Source organism: Gadus macrocephalus, chromosome 14 (genome assembly GCF_031168955.1).
Source record: "Gadus macrocephalus chromosome 14, ASM3116895v1".
Taxonomy (NCBI): domain Eukaryota; kingdom Metazoa; phylum Chordata; class Actinopteri; order Gadiformes; family Gadidae; genus Gadus; species Gadus macrocephalus.
Genome location: NC_082395.1, coordinates 737420 through 758634, shown reverse-complemented (window position 1 = coordinate 758634; position 21215 = coordinate 737420). Strand labels below are relative to the sequence as shown.

Genomic DNA, 21215 nt, shown 5'->3' with positions numbered 1-21215 from the left:
GACCCTCTCTCTGTGTCTGACCCTCTCTCTGTGTCCGACCCTCTCTCTGTGTCTGACCCTCTCTCTGTGTCCCAGGACCTGATCACCCCCTGTGTCTGACCCTCTCTCTGTGTCTGACCCTCTCTCTGTGTCTGACCCTCTCTCTGTGTCCGACCCTCTCTCTGTGTCTGACCCTCTCTCTGTGTCTGACCCTCTCTCTGTGTCTGACCCTCTCTCTGTGTCCGACCCTCTCTCTGTGTCTGACCCTCTCTCTGTGTCCGACCCTCTCTCTGTGTCCGACCCTCTCTCTGTGTCTGACCCTCTCTCTGTGTCCGACCCTCTCTCTGTGTCCGACCCTCTCTCTGTGTCCGACCCTCTCTCTGTGTCCGACCCTCTCTCTGTGTCCGACCCTCTCTCTGTGTCTGACCCTCTCTCTGTGTCTGACCCTCTCTCTGTGTCTGACCCTCTCTCTGTGTCCGACCCTCTCTCTGTGTCCGACCCTCTCTCTGTGTCTGACCCTCTCTCTGTGTCCGACCCTCTCTCTGTGTCCGACCCTCTCTCTGTGTCCGACCCTCTCTCTGTGTCCGACCCTCTCTCTGTGTCCGACCCTCTCTCTGTGTCTGACCCTCTCTCTGTGTCTGACCCTCTCTCTGTGTCTGACCCTCTCTCTGTGTCCGACCCTCTCTCTGTGTCCGACCCTCTCTCTGTGTCTGACCCTCTCTCTGTGTCCGACCCTCTCTCTGTGTCTGACCCTCTCTCTGTGTCTGACCCTCTCTCTGTGTCTGACCCTCTCTCTGCGTCCTAGGAGCTGATCACCACGCTGTACATCGGCTTCCTGGGGCTGATTTTCTCCTCGTACTTCGTGTATCTGGCGGAGAAGGACGCGGTGGACGCCAACGGGGTCACCGAGTTCGGCAGCTACGCCGACGCCCTGTGGTGGGGTGTGGTGAGAGGATGCACCCTACATGAACACATGAGGGGGGGCTCAACCCTCAGCCTACACCTCCCCGCGGTGAACACATGAGGGGGGGCTCAACCCTCAGCCTACACCTCCCCGCGGTGAACACATGAGGGGGGGCTCAACCCTCAGCCTACACCTCCCCGCGGTGAACACATGAGGGGGGGCTCAACCCTCAGCCTACACCTCCCCGCGGTGAACACATGAGGGGGGGCTCAACCCTCACCCTACACCTCCCCGCGGTGAACACATGAGGGGGGGCTCAACCCTCAGCCTACACCTCCCCGCGGTGAACACATGAGGGGGGGCTCAACCCTCACCCTACACCTCCCCGCGGTGAACACATGAGGGGGGGCTCAACCCTCACCCTACACCTCCCCGCGGTGAACACATGAGGGGGGGCTCAACCCTCACCCTACACCTCCCCGCGGTGAACACATGAGGGGCGGGCTCAACCCGAACTAGAATATTGATCTAGGTTTAAAGAGCAGCTGGCGTTTGGATTCTGCTCTAATCTGATTGGTTGAGCTCCGAGATGTCAGCACCAATCGGGTTAAAGTTGAAATTGTTTGAACTTTGAGCGCAGCGGCAGAATGAGAGTGAGAGCAGCGCTCCCAGAGCCGGGGTAGAGGCGCTGCTCTGGGCTCCAGGGCTCCACGAGACCCACCAGCCCGAGGCCGGAGGCCGTCTGACCCACGCCGTCTGACGTCTGACCCCACCTGGGTCGGCTGATGTCCTCAGAGGCTGAGGAGCGCAGCCAATCAGTGCAGAGCACGTTCTGTTGACCTCAATGAAACAGCTCTCTTGTATCTTGTCTCTTGTTATAATGAAACATCTCGTGTTTGATCAAAATTGAACTGTTTATTAATTCATTATCAACAAATGATTGACATGGTATTGAATCATAATAAATACGCACGTGCAAATATGCACACACACACTCCCACGTGCACAAACACACACACACACACACACGCGCACGCACGCACGCACGCATGCACGCACGCACACACACACACACGTGCACCAACTCAGTTTTTATGGAAGCACTGCAGGTATGACAATATTTCTGTGCACTTCAGTACAATACATCAATAATATAATGTAAGCGATATATAAGGGCGGAGATGTAACGCCCCTATACACACACACACACACACACACACACACACACACACACACACACCCAGTGTTGCAGTGTGTCGGCTCTCAGTCGTGTTCCCGTCTCCAGGTGACCGTCACGACCATCGGCTACGGAGACAAGGTGCCCCAGACGTGGGTCGGGAAGACCATCGCATCGTGTTTCTCCGTCTTCGCCATCTCCTTCTTCGCCCTACCGGCGGTGAGTGTGGAGGGGGGGCTCTCCGGGGGTGTGGAGGTGGTGGGTGGAGGTGGTGAGTGTTGAGGGGGGGCTCTCCGGGGGTGGGTGGAGGTGGTGGGTGGAGGTGGTGGGTGGAGGTGGTGGGGGTGGACGGGGTGCTCTCCGGTGGTGGGTGGAGGTGGTGGATGTCGAGGTGGTGAGTGTGGAGATGGTGGGTGTGGAGGTGGTGGGTGGAGGTGTTGGGTGTCGAGGTGGTGAGGGTGGAGCTGGTGAGGGTGGAGCTGGTGAGTGGAGCTGGTGGGTGGAGCTGGTGAGGGTGGAGGTGGTGAGGGTGGAGGTGGTGGGTGTGGAGGTGGTGGGTGGAGGTGGTGAGTGTTGAGGTGGTGGGTGGAGGTGGTGAGTGTTGAGGTGGTGGGTGGAGGTGGTGAGTGTTGAGGTGGTGGGTGGAGGTGGTGAGTGTTGAGGTGGTGGGTGGAGGTGGTGAGTGTTGAGGTGGTGGGTGGAGGTGGTGAGTGTTGAGGTGGTGGGTGGAGGTGTTGGGTGTCGAGGTGGTGAGGGTGGAGCTGGTGAGTGGAGCTGGTGGGTGGAGCTGGTGAGGGTGGAGGTGGTGAGGGTGGAGGTGGTGAGGGTGGAGGTGGTGGGTGGAGCTGGTGGGTGGAGGTGGTGAGGGTGGAGGTGGTGAGGGTGGAGGTGGTGGGTGGAGGTGGAGGTGGTGAGGGTGGAGGTGGTGGGTGGAGGTGGAGGTGGTGAGGGTGGAGGTGGTGGGTGGAGGTGGAGGTGGTGAGGGTGGAGGTGGTGGGTTTGGAGGTGGTGAGGGTGGAGGTGGTGGGTGGAGGTGGTGAGGGTGGACGGGGTGCATGTGAGGTAAGTGGAGGTGGTGGGTGGAGGTGGTGACGGTGGAGGTGGTGGGTGGAAGTGGTGATGGTGGAGGTGGTGAGGGTGGAGGTGGTGAGGGTGGACAGGGTGCACGTGAGGTGGTAAGTGGAGGTGGTGGGTGGAGTTGGTGGCTGGAGGTGGTACGTGTGGACGGGGGGCTCATGAGGATGATGTGATTCCTCTTAAGGATGTTTGAGGTGTGAGAGTTGCGTCCATCACGTGAACACTTCTTTAAAGGCACCCAGTGCAACTTTATGTAAACATTCAATGAAAAATAAACATTCAATTTCTAGTCTTTTTTACACGTAGTAAGTTTCAATAACTCCATACCATTACATATCGACATTCAAGGAGCAAAGATGAGACGTCGTTGTGTGGTGAGAACTGATAGAAAATCGTAAACAACAACAATCGCCAGTGGGGAGAAGCCATTTTTCCATTGACTGGAAGCCTGCTTTATTTATTGTAGGTTACAAAAAATAAAGGAAATGGCGGCATTGTTGTTGTTATCGATTTTGTATCAGTTCTCACCACACAACGACGTCTCATCTTTGCTGCTTAAATGTCGGTATGTAATGGTATGGAGTTATTGAAACTTACTACGTGTAAAAAAGACTAGAAATTGAATGTTTATTTTTAAGCCTCGAAAGTTGCACTGGGTGCCTTTTAAAGTTGGCTTGGCTGAGCTTTAGGCAGCAGCTAATGGAGACATGAGGACTGACGGCCTTCAGAACACGCTCAAAGCAGAGACCTCCATTACATGCTAATCTGAATGTTGTTTGGAACCTCCATCAAATCCAACTCAAAGGCTGAGCACTGCCAGGAGAGCGTTTGGTTTGATGGACGGGTTCCCGGCCTCTGGCTCTGGGACATCGGGAGTTGAAGTGAGTCTTCAGATCATCAGACGATTTGTCCTCTAAAGTAAACACACTTCAGAGCGGCGCTGATGTTGTCTCTGCCTCCTCTCTGAGGAGCAGAGCCTGAATGGTGCCTCCGCCGTCTGAATGTACTTTGAGCTCTTTTTAATTGTGTGATATAGTCCTGTTTGCTTTTAGGCATGAACTGCTTGAAGGAGTCCTATTGATTCTGCTGTGAGTCTGGAGGCTGGAGTGGCCGTGTTGTGTTAGAGCGGGTACTGGGTTCAGGTCGTTGTGTTGTATTGTGTTGTGATGTGTTGTGTTGTGGTGTGTTGTATTGTGTTGTGTTGTGATATGGTGTGTTGTGTTGTGTTGTGTTGTGTTGTGATGTGTTGTGTTGTGATATGGTGTGTTGTGTTGTGTTGTGATGTGGTGTGTTGTGATATGGTGTGTTGTGTTGTGTTGTGTTGTGATATGGTGTGTTGTGTTGTGATGTGTTGTGTTGTGATATGGTGTGTTGTGTTGTGATATGGTGTGTTGTGATGTGTTGTGATGTGTTGTGTTGTGATATGGTGTGTTGTGATATGGTGTGTTGTGTTGTGATGTGTTGTGTTGTGATATGGTGTGTTGTGATATGGTGTGTTGTGTTGTGGTGTGTTGTGTTGTGATATGGTGTGTTGTGTTGTGATATGGTGTGTTGTGTTGTGATATGGTGTGTTGTGTTGTGATGTGTTGTGTTGTGATATGGTGTGTTGTGATATGGTGTGTTGTGATATGGTGTGTTGTGTTGTGATGTGTTGTGTTGTGATATGGTGTGTTGTGTTGTGATATGGTGCGTTGTGTTGTGATGTGTTGTGTTGTGATATGGTGTGTTGTGTTGTGATATGGTGTGTTGTGTTGTGATATGGTGTGTTGTGTTGTGTTGTCTTCCAGGGCATCCTGGGCTCCGGCTTTGCGCTGAAGGTTCAGCAGAAGCAGAGACAGAAGCACTTCAACCGACAGATCCCCGCTGCCGCCTGCCTCATTCAGGTCCTCAGCGTCTCCGTGGCAACGCATCCCCGATCCCGGAGCTCCGACGAGGCTGTGACGTTCCCTCCTCTGCTTCCTTCAGACGTCCTGGAGGTGTTTCGCTGTGGAGAACCCGGAGTCGGCGACCTTCAAGATGTTCCTGAGGAAGAGGCCGGCGCTCCCTCCCAGCTCGGTGACCGGCCCCAAGCACAAGAAGTCTGTGAGGAACCCTGGTCCTAAACACCTCATAATGCTAACCCTAACCCTAAGTCTGTGAGGAACCCTGGTCATAAACACCTCATAATGCTAACCCTAACCCTAACCCTAAGTCTGTGAGGAACCCTGGTCTGTTAAGGTAGGTGGTGGTGCGAGCAGGCAGGTAGGACCCAAACGCAGACGGTTTCAGGAAACGGCACTTTATTCAGGCCTAAAGGCTAAGGCACAGGAATCAGGGAACTCGGGAGACAACTCGGAACTCGGGAGACTACAGGGAACTCGGGAGACGACAGGGAACACGGAACACGCAGGACTAGCCACCACAAACAACCACAGCAAACCACAACTAACAACCACAATGACAGCACAAGGAACAAAGGAAAGACGAGGGCTTAAATAACAAACACAACGAGGAACAGCTGAGACACATTAGGGGAGGGAACAGTAATCAACACAGGAGGGAAACACAGGGAGACACCCACACCCTGACATGGTCATAAACACCTCATAATGCTAACCCTAAGTCTGTGAGGAACCCTGGTCATAAACACCTCATGGTGCTAACCCTAACCCTTACCCTAACCCTAAGTCTGTGAGGAACCCTGGTCATAAACACCTCATGGTGCTAACCCTAACCCTTACCCTAACCCTAAGTCTGTGAGGAACCCTGGTCATAAACACCTCATAATGCTAACCCTAACCCTAAGTCTGTGAGGAACCCTGGTCATAAACACCTCATAATGCTAACCCTAAGTCTGTGAGGAACCCTGGTCATAAACACCTCATGGTGCTAACCCTAACCCTAACCCTAAGTCTGTGAGGAACCCTGGTCATAAACACCTCATGGTGCTAACCCTAACCCTAACCCTAACCCTAAGTCTGTGAGGAACCCTGGTCATAAACACCTCATGGTGCTAGAGTTAAGGACTGAGGCGCTTCACGTGAATACGCTTTAAAGAAGTGTGTTGTGTCACTATCTACGGGGAAGTGAGGGGACACCTTGGAGATCGAGCCACTGCTGAAAGCCCTTCCATTAGCAGTATGATGGCTGTGATGATGGCTGTGATGCTGGGGGTCACGGGGGGGGGCACGGGGGGCAGTGGGGGGGGGGGGCTGCACGGGGGGGTACGACAGACCCACTGTCTGGTCCTCTGGGAAGTGACCGCTGATCAAAGTGGGCAAAAGAGAACGAAACAGAAACAGAAATCTTTAAGTATTATTAATTATTATTATATATGAGATTTGGATACGCTTGTGATATTAATGATAGTGTGTTTAAATGTCGGCCTCATACCGGGCGATAGATAAAGTACTGCTATTGAATAAATAACACTTGACAAGAGACCTCTTGAACTGCAATCCGAGACATTTCACTAAAACTGTTTCTAGAACTGCGTAGATAAAGTGCTGATAAGGGATCGGGACACCGACGTGCTGAGACGGTTACTGTGTGGGCAGGTGAAGGTGAGGAGGAAGATGAAGACCACTGAGAAGGAGAGCAGCCCGCTGTCCAGCCCGGTGTCGCCCACCGTCCCCAGAATCACCTACGACGTCTTCGACAGCGGCAAGGAGCTCAGCTCCGACGTGTACAGTACCGTGGGCACAGGTACACAATGAATCCATTTGTGGTTAATTTTGCGGTTGTGTTGACTCATATTTTGCTCGTGGTTCTCTATCGTTTTGTGCCATCCTTTGACTCCAAATATTTTATGAAATGTGTACGCTTGATTCTAGCTTTAGCCTCATCGTAAAAACATGACCAGATTATAATCATGAATCAATGCTGATTCAGGAAACTGCAGCGCTGAAGAGACCTCCTGGAGTTCACTAAACAAAGACTTCATTAGGAGCATTTCATGTAGAAACAGCTGAGTGCTAATACTATAAAACACACAGATGCAAAGAGGTCTGTATTTATAGATCGTTATTTCATGGAATTTGGGCGGCAATGTGTGTATAGAAATGTGTCTAACACAGGTTTGAATATATAAGCATATATTACCTCATGAGAGCACTTATAGAGGTACTGGTCATCGTCCAGGGGGTTTAAAAATACATCTCCATCTACGACTAAAAGGTTGCTGGTCCAATACTGCGGTGTGTTGGTGTGTCGTGGAAGCGCAGCACTTTAATCCTGACATGCGGGATGTCGTTGGCGTGTTTGACAGCGTGAGAGATTAGGGTTCACGGTGTGCATTAGCATGACGCGCTAATGTGTAGCACTCTGAGCCGACACATACCGAGTATAAATAGTTCTGTTTGAAGAGCATTCCATTCACCAAACGTTTTATAAAGAATGGATTTGATTTCAAAATGTATTCAAACCTTTTAGAAAAGCAGTTTATTAGATTGTCTTTGTTGAAACATGTTTTGGAGTATAATAATGATAAGGTAGAAGACATCGTCAGGCCTCTATATGATCCCTTAAGCCGGCAGTGAAGCTCACTCATCTGCCTCCAGACGTGTTCTGCGGTAGTTTGCCGTGCATTACCTGTCTCTCCACACACACTTTGTGTTTCGCTGTGAGCCGCTGTTAGTGTGTCCTCTCTGTACACAGCTCAGGCGCTCGTTGTCCCTGCATTATCATTCTCCAGCGCTTGCGTTGACGTTCTCTTGTTGTTGTTCCAGTCGCCCCGACTGGCAGAGGGCGTCTGATCTCAGGGGCTGGGTCCCTGCTGCTTTGTGACTGTTTTGTGTCTGAACCTTAGAGGCCGTTCTTTCAGATTGAACTCTGTGGTTTATTTAGTATTTAGTCCCTTGAAGTACAGACAGAACAGAACCGTTGATTGGATTTCTAAATCATAAAACCCAATAATAAGTATTGGGCAACCACATCAATTTGATTAGAGGTAATCGATTTTTGCGGCATCATTATTGTGCGTCCCAGCGTTTATTGTTAGACTCCACAACTTAAGCTACATTTTTACCATTGGAACATGTTTATTTATTTACCCTTCCCTCCCTCTCCCTCTCAGTGCAGAGGATGAGCTATGAAAGTGTCAGAATAAAATGTGTTATCGTGGATCACATCCCGCTGTCGCTCTGTGGCTGTTTTCTGTTCCTCAGATGGTCAGCAGTCCTGGCCGTCACTATCATCGCTCCAGTTCAGCTCCCCACCACCAGGTACCCTCTCCCTCCCTCTCCCTCCCTCTCCCTCTCCCTCCCTCTCTCCCTCCCTCTCCCTCTCCCTCCCTCTCCCTCCCTCTCCCTCCCTCTCTCACTCCCTCTCCCTCCCTCTCTCACTCCCTCTCCCTCTCTCTCTCTCTCTCCTCTCTCTCTCTCTCTCTCTTTATCTCTTTATCTCTATCGCTCTCGCTCTTATCTCTCTCACTCTTTATCTCCCTCTCTTTATCTCTCTTGCTCTCTTTTTCTCTCACCCTCTCTCTCCCTCTCTTTATCTCTCTCTCTCTCTCTCTTTATCTCTCTCTCTCTCTCTCTCTCTCTCTCTCTTTATCTCTTTATCTCGCTCTCTCTCTCTTATCTCTCTCTCTCTCTCTCTCTCTCTCTCTCTCTCTCTCTCTCTCTCTCTCTCTCTCTCTCTCCCTCTCTTTATCTCTTTCTCTCTCTCTCTCTCTCTCTTTATCTCTCTCTCTCTCTCTCTCTTTATCTCGCTCTCTCTCTCTTGCTCTCTTCTCTCTCTCTCTCTCTCTCTCTCTCTCTCTCTCTCTCTCTTTATCTCTTTATCTCGCTCTCTCTCTCTTATCTCTCTCTCTCTCTCTCTCTCTCTCTCTCTCTCTCCCTCTCTTTATCTCTTTTTCTCTCTCTCTCTCTCTCTCTCTCTCTCTCTCTCTCCCTCTCTTTATCTCTTTCTCTCTCTCTCTCTCTCTCTCTCTCTCTCTCTCTCTCTCTCTCTCTCTCTCTCTCTCTCTCCGTCTCAGTGTCTCTCTCTCAGCACTCTACTGTTATTATCTGTTTTCTCTGCCCATAAACCAGCCGACCTCAGCCCAGCACAGCGAGGGAAACAGCAGCTATGTTTTCCAGCCTCCTGAGATTCCCTTCAAAGCCAATTAGCGTGCTGCAGCTATAGGTGCTGTAGGTGCAGGGAGTATTCCTCTGAATATGATTAAATTCAAAGGGTAGGATGATGATTCTCCAGACGTCGTTGTCGACCTTGTTCAGCTGTGGTTGATGGAGGAGGAAGGCATCAGCTATCAGAACATCTGAAGTCTATAGAGAATGACGGCCTTATTAAAGGGGTATGGGGTTTGTATTGCCTCAGGTTTCTAAGGTAGGATTTTGGTGAAATAGACCTACACGTGTGCTTTAGTAGACCAAGGTCTTCAGTTCTTCATCTGTTTCAGAGCTCTTGTAGCACAGGACCGCATGGCATTGTTTGTGTGTTTGCTTGTGTGTGTATGTGTGTTGGTTTCTATGTGTGTTTGTGTGTGTGTGTGCGTGCGTGTGTCTGTCTCTATATGTATGTGTGTGTGTGTGTGTGTGGTTGTGTGTGTGTGTCTGTCTCTATATGTGTGTGTGTGTGTATGTTTGACTCAAGTACTGCAACATGTTGTTTCGAGGATGTACGGCATCAAAAGCAACTGAAAATATTTGTGCCCTTGCAATGTATTTTATAAATGCGGACACAAATAAAGACATTGAAATGTGTGTGTTTGTGTGTGTGTGTGTGTCTGTCACTATATGTATGTGTGTCTGTGTGTGTGTGTGTGTGTCTGTGTGTGTGTCTGTGTCTGTCACTATATGTATGTGTGTGTGTGTGTGTGTGTGTGTGTCTGTGTCTGTCACTATATGTGTGTGTGTGTGTGTGTGTGTGTGTGTGTGTGTGTGTGTGTGTGTGTGTGTGTGTGTGTGTGTGTGTGTGTGTGTGTGTGTGTGTGTGTCTGTCACTATATGTATGTGTGTCTGTGTGTGTGTGTCTGTGTGTGTGTCTGTGTCTGTCACTATATGTATGTGTGTGTGTCTGTGTGTGTGTGTGTGTGTCTGTGTCTGTCACTATATGTGTGTGTGTGTCTGTCACTATATGTATGTGTGTGTGTGTGTGTGTGCGTGCGTGTGTGTGCGTGCGTGCGTGCGTGTGTGTGTGTGTGTGTGTGTGTGTGTGTGTGTGTGTGTGTGTGTACAGTGAAGAAGGGGGCTCTGCTGGAGGTCCACTTCCCCCCCGGTCCCCAGAGCCGCGGCAACGCTGAAGACCTGGAGCTGGACCCGCCGCGGGTGGAGCTGGAGCCTGTGGCCTCCGTCTCCCAGTGAGTGTTACGGGCTGGTTAGGGTCCCACGGGGACGCAGCGCTAGGGGGTTAGGGACCCCTTGCGTCCTTGCGGACCCTCCTTGCCTCCACCGTAAGGGCAGGACGCGCGCCTCCCAGAAATCGTATCCTTCGGTCGAGGCGACGCAGCAGCGAGGGCTGGGATTGGTCCGCTCACTAAAACCCGACGCAGAACCATAAAGGTTCAGGACTGCATCGAAGCGTCGGCGCGGCCGCTGCGTTGCGTGAGCGTTAGTGTGTGTAGGGGCTTCCAGTGAGTGTGTGTGTAGGGGCTTCCAGTGAGTGTGTGGTTAGGGGCTTCCAGTGAGTGTGTGTGTGGTTAGGGGCCCCCAGTGAGTGTGTGGTTAGGGGCCCTCCAGTGAGTGTGTGGTTAGGGGCCCCCCAGTGAGTGTGGTTAGGGGCCCCCCAGTGAGTGTGGTTAGGGGCCCCCCAGTGAGTGTGGTTAGGGGCCCCCAGTGAGTGTGTGGTTAGGGGCCCTCCAGTGAGTGTGTGGTTAGGGGCCCCCCACTGAGTGTGGTTAGGGGCCCTCCAGTGAGTGTGTGGTTAGGGGCCCCCCAGTGAGTGTGGTTAGGGGCCCCCCAGTGAGTGTGGTTAGGGGCCCCCCAGTGAGTGTGGTTAGGGGCCCCCAGTGAGTGTGGTTAGGGGCCCCCCAGTGAGTGTGTGGTTAGGGGCCCCCCAGTGAGTGTGGTTAGGGGCCTGTGTCTTACGTGTCCCAGTGAGTGTTAATGTGTGTAGGGGCCCCAAAGTGAGTGTGTGTGTGTAGGGGCCCACAACAGAGGCTGTTAGGTCCTAACCCTACCGGCCCCACCCGTTAGTCCGGCCCCGTTAACTCCGCCCCCACCCCTTAGTCCCCCCCCGTTAACTCCGCCCCCACCCCTTAGTCCCCCCCGTTAACTCCGCCCCCACCCCTTAGTCCCCCCTCGTTAACTCCGCCCCCACCCCTTAGTCCCCCCCCGTTAACACCGGCCCCCACCCCTTAGTCCCGGCCTCGTTAACTCCGCCCCCACCCCTTAGTCCCCCCCCGTTAACTCCGCCCCCACCCCTTAGTCCCCCCTCGTTAACTCCGCCCCCACCCCTTAGTCCCCCCTCGTTAACTCCGCCCCCACCCCTTAGTCCCCCTCGTTAACTCCGCCCCCACCCGTTATTCCCCCCCCGTTAACTCCGGCCCCACCCGTTAGTCCGGCCCCAGTAGCAGCAGGATGCAGCTGTGCATCAATGTTTTTGTCTCAGGCTCGAGAACGGACAGGATTTGTTTTTTATCACCAAAAAAATATCCCAAAAAAGAGAAAATTGTTACACACAATTTAACTTTAGTTAGCGGTGAGTAACCGTGAGATGAGAAGCCGCTCTGAGGACCCAAGGCACCGCCGCGTGTTAAAGCTTCTGCATTTCCTGGGTGGAACCTGGTGTACGCGTGACTATGACGGGATAGTATAGTGTGTATATATATATATTATATATATAGAGTATGTCTAGAGCGTATCATATCCCAGGTGGAGCATGCTGCGCTCCATCACGTCCACAGTCTTCCTGCTCCACCCTGGTGGAGCAGCGGAGGCAGTGAGCAGCGGGCTGACGGGGGTGGGGGGTTCGGGTGTGCATAATGCGTCCCCTCGCTCCCCTCCCCTGGAGGTGATGGAGTTATGATGGGGATGAGATCAGGGTTAGCCATGTTACACCACCCTAACCCAGCCCTACACCACCCTAACCCAGAACACCACCCTAACCCAGCCCTACACCACCCTAACCCAGCCCTACACCACCCTAACCCAGCCCTACACCACCCTAACCCAGAACACCACCCTAACCCAGCCCTACACCACCCTAACCCAGAACAACACCACCCTAACCCAGCCCTACACCACCCTAACCCAGCCCTACACCACCCTAACCCAGAACACCACCCTAACCCAGCCCTACACCACCCTAACCCAGCCCTACACCACCCTAACCCAGAACACCACCCTAACCCAGAACAACACCACCCTAACCCAGAACACCACCCTAACCCAGCCCTACACCACCCTAACCCAGCCCTACACCACCCTAACCCAGCCCTACACCACCCTAACCCAGAACAACACCACCCTAACCCAGAACACCACCCTAACCCAGAACACCACCCTAACCCAGAACACCACCCTAACCCAGCCCTACACCACCCTAACCCAGAACAACACCACCCTAACCCAGCCCTACACCACCCTAACCCAGAACAACACCACCCTAACCCAGCCCTACACCACCCTAACCCAGCCCTACACCACCCTAACCCAGAACAACACCACCCTAACCCAGAACACCACCCTAACCCAGCCCTACACCACCCTAACCCAGCCCTACACCACCCTAACCCAGAACACCACCCTAACCCAGAACAACACCACCCTAACCCAGAACACCACCCTAACCCAGCCCTACACCACCCTAACCCAGCCCTACACCACCCTAACCCAGAACACCACCCTAACCCAGAACAACACCACCCTAACCCAGAACACCACCCTAACCCAGCCCTACACCACCCTAACCCAGCCCTACACCACCCTAACCCAGAACACCACCCTAACCCAGAACAACACCACCCTAACCCAGAACACCACCCTAACCCAGCCCTACACCACCCTAACCCAGAACAACACCACCCTAACCCAGAACAACACCACCCTAACCCAGCCCTACACCACCCTAACCCAGAACAACACCACCCTAACCCAGAACACCACCCTAACCCAGAACAACACCACCCTAACCCAGCCCTACACCACCCTAACCCAGAACAACACCACCCTAACCCAGCCCTACACCACCCTTACCCAGAACAACACCACCCTAAGCCAGAACAACACCACCCTATGCCAGAACAACACCACCCTAAGCCAGTCCCACCTCTCTTTATAACAGAGCCATGATACTTAACTTTAGTTAGCGGTGAGTAACCGTGAGATGAGAAGCCGCTCTGAGGACCCAAGGCACCGCCGCGTGTTAAAGCTTCTGCATTTCCTGGGTGGAACCTGGTGTACGCGTGACTATGACGGGATAGTATAGTGTGTATATATATATATTATATATATAGAGTATGTCTAGAGCGTATCATATCCCAGGTGGAGCATGCTGCGCTCCATCACGTCCACAGTCTTCCTGCTCCACCCTGGTGGAGCAGCGGAGGCAGTGAGCAGCGGGCTGACGGGGGTGGGGGGTTCGGGTGTGCATAATGCGTCCCCTCGCTCCCCTCCCCTGGAGGTGATGGAGTTATGATGGGGATGAGATCAGGGTTAGCCATGTTACACCACCCTAACCCAGCCCTACACCACCCTAACCCAGAACACCACCCTAACCCAGCCCTACACCACCCTAACCCAGCCCTACACCACCCTAACCCAGCCCTACACCACCCTAACCCAGAACACCACCCTAACCCAGCCCTACACCACCCTAACCCAGAACAACACCACCCTAACCCAGCCCTACACCACCCTAACCCAGCCCTACACCACCCTAACCCAGAACACCACCCTAACCCAGCCCTACACCACCCTAACCCAGCCCTACACCACCCTAACCCAGAACACCACCCTAACCCAGAACAACACCACCCTAACCCAGAACACCACCCTAACCCAGCCCTACACCACCCTAACCCAGCCCTACACCACCCTAACCCAGAACAACACCACCCTAACCCAGAACACCACCCTAACCCAGAACACCACCCTAACCCAGAACACCACCCTAACCCAGCCCTACACCACCCTAACCCAGAACAACACCACCCTAACCCAGCCCTACACCACCCTAACCCAGAACAACACCACCCTAACCCAGCCCTACACCACCCTAACCCAGCCCTACACCACCCTAACCCAGAACAACACCACCCTAACCCAGAACACCACCCTAACCCAGCCCTACACCACCCTAACCCAGCCCTACACCACCCTAACCCAGAACACCACCCTAACCCAGAACAACACCACCCTAACCCAGAACACCACCCTAACCCAGCCCTACACCACCCTAACCCAGCCCTACACCACCCTAACCCAGAACACCACCCTAACCCAGAACAACACCACCCTAACCCAGAACACCACCCTAACCCAGCCCTACACCACCCTAACCCAGCCCTACACCACCCTAACCCAGAACACCACCCTAACCCAGAACAACACCACCCTAACCCAGAACACCACCCTAACCCAGCCCTACACCACCCTAACCCAGAACAACACCACCCTAACCCAGAACAACACCACCCTAACCCAGCCCTACACCACCCTAACCCAGAACAACACCACCCTAACCCAGAACACCACCCTAACCCAGAACAACACCACCCTAACCCAGCCCTACACCACCCTAACCCAGAACAACACCACCCTAACCCAGCCCTACACCACCCTTACCCAGAACAACACCACCCTAAGCCAGAACAACACCACCCTATGCCAGAACAACACCACCCTAAGCCAGTCCCACCTCTCTTTATAACAGAGCCATGATACTTGCTTTCGAGTGCTTCTCGTTGACCGCTTCCTGTTCCGATGCAGAAGGAGCGGCGCAGTAGCGCCGCGAGCTAACGCCCCGCTTCACCTCCGTGCTTTATGATGCACGACAAACGGCACTTAGTATTGACTTTGTGACCGCGTCGCGTCTGGGAAACGTTTCGTGTTTCGTTTCTTTGTCAAGGCTTCAATTTTGTTTGGCAGAAAACAAGGCAGAAAACATGACCTTTGCAGAATGTCGCTTTGTTGGATAGTATTTTGTTGTGGTTTGTAACGGTTTGTAACGCAACAACAAAAACATCTTTACACAAAACGCCACGGAGGATGGCTGACTCTCCCTCGGCGTCGCCTCCCACGCCCGTCGCCCAGCCGTGTTAGGATGACAGTAGTACTGCCAATAGAAGGAAACCAAATTACATAATTATCTTATCTACTTACAAACTTTGCTCTAATCTCCATTAATATTAGACTTGCGGAGAAACTCATGAAGTACAAAGTGGAATATATCCTCATCTTCATCATACACCACAAATAATGGATCACCATCTGCACTGCCCATTAAGTATAGATGGTGATTAGCTTCACACACCCCACTGCATTCCCTATGCAGACAGCACACTGTCAAACACACATACACCCACACACAAATGTTTGTACAGTCACTATACTAGACTAGAATTGACAAGGAGAATTGCTGCAGCCGTAAGATAAATGGCCTCTTTCTATTTGTTTGGTTGTAGCCTCCCCTCCCTGTTTGCTTATGGTCATTCATTGTGTTCTTAAGTTAATAAAGGCTGACAGACCGCTGCTCCTATAAATCACACAGCAATACAATGGAGCTCAGAATGCCTTTCTATGGACTGTCTGGTCCACAAAGCTTCTGTACACAAAGCATCTTGTAAACACTGCATCTTGTACAAAAAGCATCTTTTATTTACTGCATCTTGTAAACACTGCATCTTGTACAAAAAGCATCTTTTATTTACTGCATCTTGTATTCACTGCATCTTGTATTCACTGCATCTTGTATACAAAGCATCTTGTATTCACTGCATCTTGTATACAAAGCATCTTGTATTCACTGCATCTTGTATACAAAGCATCTTGTATTCACTGCATCTTGTATACAAAGCATCTTGTATTCACTGCATCTTGTATACAAAGCATCTTGTATTCACTGCATCTTGTATACAAAGCATCTTGTATTCACTGCATCTCGTAAACAATGCATCTTGTATTCACTGCATCTTGTAAACAATGCATCTTGTATTCACTGCATCTTGTAAACACTGCATCTCGTAAACAATGCATCTCCTACACAAAGCATCTTGTGTACAAAGCATCTTGGCTACATGTGTTTATCTATTAGGATGCTTGTTCGGGGAAATAACCCAATAGTTATATTGATTCGAAAAATATCTGATAACAGCGGCATGGCTGATATATACTTGACCACGGAGGGATGGCCTGAATGGATTCACTGAATGTTCTCCCCCCCCCCCCCCCCCAGGATGACGGGGGCCCACCGGAGTGCCGTCCGCGTGGTGCAGAGGCTGCGCTACTTCGTGGCCAAGAAGAAATTCCAGGTAACAGCCGCTAGGTTAATGTGTACGGGTAACTAACCGCCGCTAGGTTAATGTGTACGGGTAACTAACCGCCGCTAGGTTAATGTGTACGGGTAACTAACCGCCGCTAGGTTAATGTGTACGGGTAACTAACCGCCGCTAGGTTAATGTGTACGGGTAGCTAACCGCCGCTAGGTTAATGTATACGGGTAGCTAACCGCCGCTAGGTTAATGTGTACGGGTAACTAACCGCCGCTAGGTTAATGTGTACGGGTAACTAACCGCCGCTAGGTTAATGTGTACGGGTAGCTAACCGCCGCTAGGTTAATGTGTACGGGTAACTAACCGCCGCTAGGTTAATGTGTACGGGTAGCTAACCGCCGCTAGGTTAATGTGTACGGGTAACTAACCGCCGCTAGGTTAATGTGTACGGGTAGCTAACCGCCGCTAGGTTAATGTGTACGGGTAGCTAACCGCCGCTAGGTTAATGTGTACGGGTAGCTAACCGCCGCTAGGTTAATGTGTACGGGTAACTAACCGCCGCTAGGTTAATGTGTACGGGTAGCTAACCGCCGCTAGGTTAATGTGTACGGGTAACTAACCGCCGCTAGGTTAATGTGTACGGGTAGCTAACCGCCGCTAGGTTAATGTGTACGGGTAGCTAACCGCCGCTAGGTTAATGTGTACGGGTAACTAACCGCCGCTAGGTTAATGTGTACGGGTAACTAACCGCCGATAGGTTAATGTGTACGGGTAGCTAACCGCCGCTAGGTTAATGTGTACGGGTAACTAACCGCTGCTAGGTTAATGTGTACGGGTCGGAAACACTTTCATTAAAAAATATTTCATGCCATTCCTGCATACTTTGAGCTCCTAAAAAATACACAAAACACAGAAATAAACAATGAGAGACAGAAGATACAGGGAGTCGCACAATAAAGCGTTGATAGTCTCTCTGTTCCATACAGCTAGAGCCCTCATTCAACAGATCTGAAGCGTACAGCGACTGGGAGAAGGTAATGACGCGCTCCACGGCTCTGGCCAAACTTGTTTTACAGCAAGCGCGGAAACCGTACGACGTGAGGGACGTGATCGAGCAGTACTCCCAGGGCCATCTGCACCTGATGGTGCGCATCAAGGAGCTGCAGCGACGGTGAACGCAGCGCGCTCTCCTCTGGGGTCAGGGTTAGGAGCCGGGGGGCGGACGCACGGAGGAGAGGATGACTCCGCAGTACGGAGTGAAGAAGGGGAGTCCCTCCAAGACGGGTCGTATTCATTGAATCGATGCTTCATGAGGAAATGAGGGCGAATGAGTGACTAATGGAGACAGAGAGGGAGCGGGAGGGAGAGAGATGACGACAGCTATAAACTCTGAATCAAATCCCTCCTCTCTTCCTCCAGCATGGACCAGTCCCTGGGGAAGCTGACTTTGTTCCAGACCTCGTCAGGTACGGCCCATTGGAATCGATCTGTGTATCTTTATAATGGCGCCGCTGTGCTTGTCTCATTGTTTGGTTCTCCGCCTCGCTTCTTATTTCCCTGCAGACAGACTGAAGGACAGAGGAACAAACACTATCGGGGCCCGTCTCCACAGGATGGAGGAGAAGGTAGGGCCCTGAAGAAGGCTCCTCTCCATATCTGAACACATCGTCTGTCTGTACACTACGATCTCAGCCGCAGCAGCTAATGCCGGTGCACATTGCTTAATCGATTCTTTGTATTGACACTCTGCGCTCCCCCCTGGGGGGGGCAGAGTGGTGTTCACCCCCTTAATGCCGCCGCCGTTCGGAGGCTTTCCCTGACGCGTGCTCCTCTCCTCTCTGGCCCCGCCCCGCTGTGAGCAGATCAGCCACGTGGACCACACCCTGCGGCGGGTGGCCGACTCCCTGGCGCTGCTGCTGGACCCGGGGAGGCCGCCGGGGGGGCGCGGGGCGGAGCCCGCGGGGGGGTGGCGGGACGGCAGGCGGCCGTCGCAGGGAGGGAGGACCTGGAACGTCCTCCCAGTCCAGGGAGATGGGGTGCCGCCCGGCCGGGGGGCCGACGAGCTGCCGCCCGGCCGGGGGGCCGACGAGCTGCCGCCCGGCCGGGGGGCCGACGAGCTGCCCGGCTACGAGCAGCTGGCCCCCCCCTCCTCCGTCCCCTACACCGCCTCCTACACCTCCTCCTACATCGCCTCCTCCACCGCCGCCCAGACTGCCCCCACCTCCTCCTCCACCCCCACCTCCCAGACTGCCCCCACCTCCTCCTCCACCCCTGCAGTCCTCAGCAACAGCACCGTGGACCAGGACAGCTCCTGAGGCCGGACCCCCCCGGACTCCCCCCGGCCCCCCTGGACCCCCGGCCCCCCTCCCAGAACGCCGTTCCAACCCTGATCCCCTTTTAACGATGGATCACGCAGTGCTCCATCCGATGCATCCGACATGAATCTGGAGCTAATCTCTCTCTATTACCTCTCCTGTCTGCTCCTTTGTTGCTAGGCCCCCCTCCTCTTCTCCTGCAGCCCCCTAGTGTCTCCTGGCCTAATTCATCTCCCCCTCCCACTCACCACTCCTCCCCCCCCCTCCTCTACCTGATCCTCGTTGTTTAAAGACGACGGTGAGAGAGGACATCTGAAGGACAAACGCTGAGCAGAGTGAACCTCAGCCGATGAGCCTCATATCAGAGGTCTGTCTGCCTGTCTGTCTGTCCGTCTGCCTGTCTGCCTGTCTGCCTGTCTGTCTGCCTGTCTGCCTGTCTGTCTGTCTGTCTGTCTGTCTGTCTGTCTGTCTGTCTGCCTGCCTGCCTGTCTGTCTGCCTGCCTGCCTGCCTGCCTGCCTGCCTGCCTGCCTGCCTGCCTGCCTGCCTGCCTGCCTGCCTGTCTGTCTGTCTGTCTGTCTGTCTGTTTATGTCGTTGCGATACGCTCAGAGCCGTAGGCCGATGTGTGGGAACGTGATTATAGATAAGGATCACTTGTTATCATGGATGTCTCCCTTTCACACCAATATCATCCATTTGACTTTTATTTAAAAACACACAAGCCCAAGGACACCTAGAAAATATCTTAATTATCTGCAGACTTGCATATCCTTCGTTCTAATCCTTCGTCGATGATAACGATATCTGCGCATTGCTGTTAATCCTTCCATGCATTGCTTGCAAATGTACATAATTTAACATTCTGGTCTAATATACTCAATATGCTTTTTGACATTATTATTAGCATATATTTATTTTCTAATTTTACGTTTTGATTTTTATGAAACTTTAATTGTTTGAAACCCATCATTTTAATGAATTAAGACAATCAATAATTACTATTTTTTTATTGATTGAAGATTATAAATATTTCCTTTCAATTACCGATTTTGTCAGTTATCAATGTGTCTTTTCATTCACCTATATAGAATAATAGATTTAGATAGATTTATTTTTTTGCGATATTGTACTAAGTAATAAAGTGTGTAAGTAATAAACTATTACTGACACACTTTACAAAAATACTCAAAAGGCAAAACCAAATTACATTCTTGCAGTACTTGCACCTGAAGCCCTTTGATAAAGATATATATATATATATATATACTGGGGTATGGGTCAGTTAATTACCCTCCTTGGTGCCCTGGGGGAGGGAGGAGGGGGGGCTGGGGGTTGAAATGTCCAATAGCCACAATCATCCCCCTCCCCTGGGTTAATAGCGGGGTCTTTCAGCCAGATGACCTTTAGCAGCAGATGGTAACCTCTCATACACTGGGGTCTGCCGGGTGACCCCCCCATACACTGGGGTCCGCCGGGTGACCCCCCCATACACGGCGGCCGTGGGGTGCCGGGACATTCCTCCACAGCACCACCAGATGAAAGAAGAACCAAGGGACCATCTGGGGCAGCCTTCTGCCCCGGTCAGCCCCGCGGCCAGCGCCCTCCGGAGTGTGTGGAAGTGTGGACGGGCTTTGTGGCCGACGGGGGGGGGGCATTGTCCTGGGGTGAAGGGGAGGGGCGGGGGAGGCGGCTGTATGAGGACGGTGGTGTTTATTGGCTCCATCAGAGACAATGAGCAAACACACTAAGAACGCTGGTCGACACTGAGGGAGGAAACGGGCCACTGCCTGTCCTCCACGCGCAGCCCGGCAGCGGAGTCCCCGCGCCCATAGAGGAAGGAACTCTTTCCGACGATTTTCTTTACACCCAGCCGTCACAATGTATTCTACATTTTTTGTCCCAGAGTTATTTTTCAAGCAGACAGAGGTGATTTTAAACTGAGACCTGCTGCCGTCACTGCAGTGCTCTCTGCTGACTGCATGTTTGTGCAATTGTATTTGAAGGAAAAGCACACACACGCTTTCCTTCCTCACACACACACTCGGTTCTGTGTCCTTCGCACATCTCCTCCACTCTCCATCTCTCTGGGAGTCGACCTCACACCCACTGACACACCTCAACCCAACGCTGGACTGTAGAGTTAATGCTTCCATCATTAACAACGTACCTGAGGCGTGTCAAACCGCGGTAGAACAGGGCTCTGGGTCCTCCAGGGGGCCGATGACTCGGCCCTGAGACGTGTCAAACCGCAGTAGAACAGGGCTCTGGGTCCTCCAGGGGGCCGATGACTCGGCCCTGAGACGTGTCAAACCGCAGTAGAACAGGGCTCTGGGTCCTCCAGGGGGCCGATGACTCGGCCCTGAGACGTGTCAAACCGCAGTAGAACAGGGCTCTGGGTCCTCCAGTGGGCCGA

At 52.5% G+C, this 21215-nt stretch overlaps 1 protein-coding gene across 1 annotated transcript in view; it reads left to right on the top strand.

Annotated features, from left to right (window-relative positions):
* The window catches only part of kcnq1.1 (potassium voltage-gated channel, KQT-like subfamily, member 1.1), a 32980-nt gene extending 14091 nt beyond the window's left edge, over positions 1 to 18889 (top strand). The window contains exons 6-18 of the mRNA XM_060071954.1: positions 785 to 925; positions 2169 to 2279; positions 4925 to 5020; positions 5103 to 5219; positions 6674 to 6821; positions 8282 to 8338; positions 10296 to 10416; positions 16452 to 16527; positions 17565 to 17659; positions 17908 to 17954; positions 18052 to 18113; positions 18351 to 18677; positions 18773 to 18889. Coding sequence (XP_059927937.1) covers positions 785 to 925; positions 2169 to 2279; positions 4925 to 5020; positions 5103 to 5219; positions 6674 to 6821; positions 8282 to 8338; positions 10296 to 10416; positions 16452 to 16527; positions 17565 to 17659; positions 17908 to 17954; positions 18052 to 18113; positions 18351 to 18677; positions 18773 to 18889 — 1515 coding nt within the window. The remainder of the gene's footprint in view (positions 1 to 784; positions 926 to 2168; positions 2280 to 4924; positions 5021 to 5102; positions 5220 to 6673; positions 6822 to 8281; positions 8339 to 10295; positions 10417 to 16451; positions 16528 to 17564; positions 17660 to 17907; positions 17955 to 18051; positions 18114 to 18350; positions 18678 to 18772) is intronic.
* Positions 18890 to 21215: the final 2326 nt, after the last annotated feature.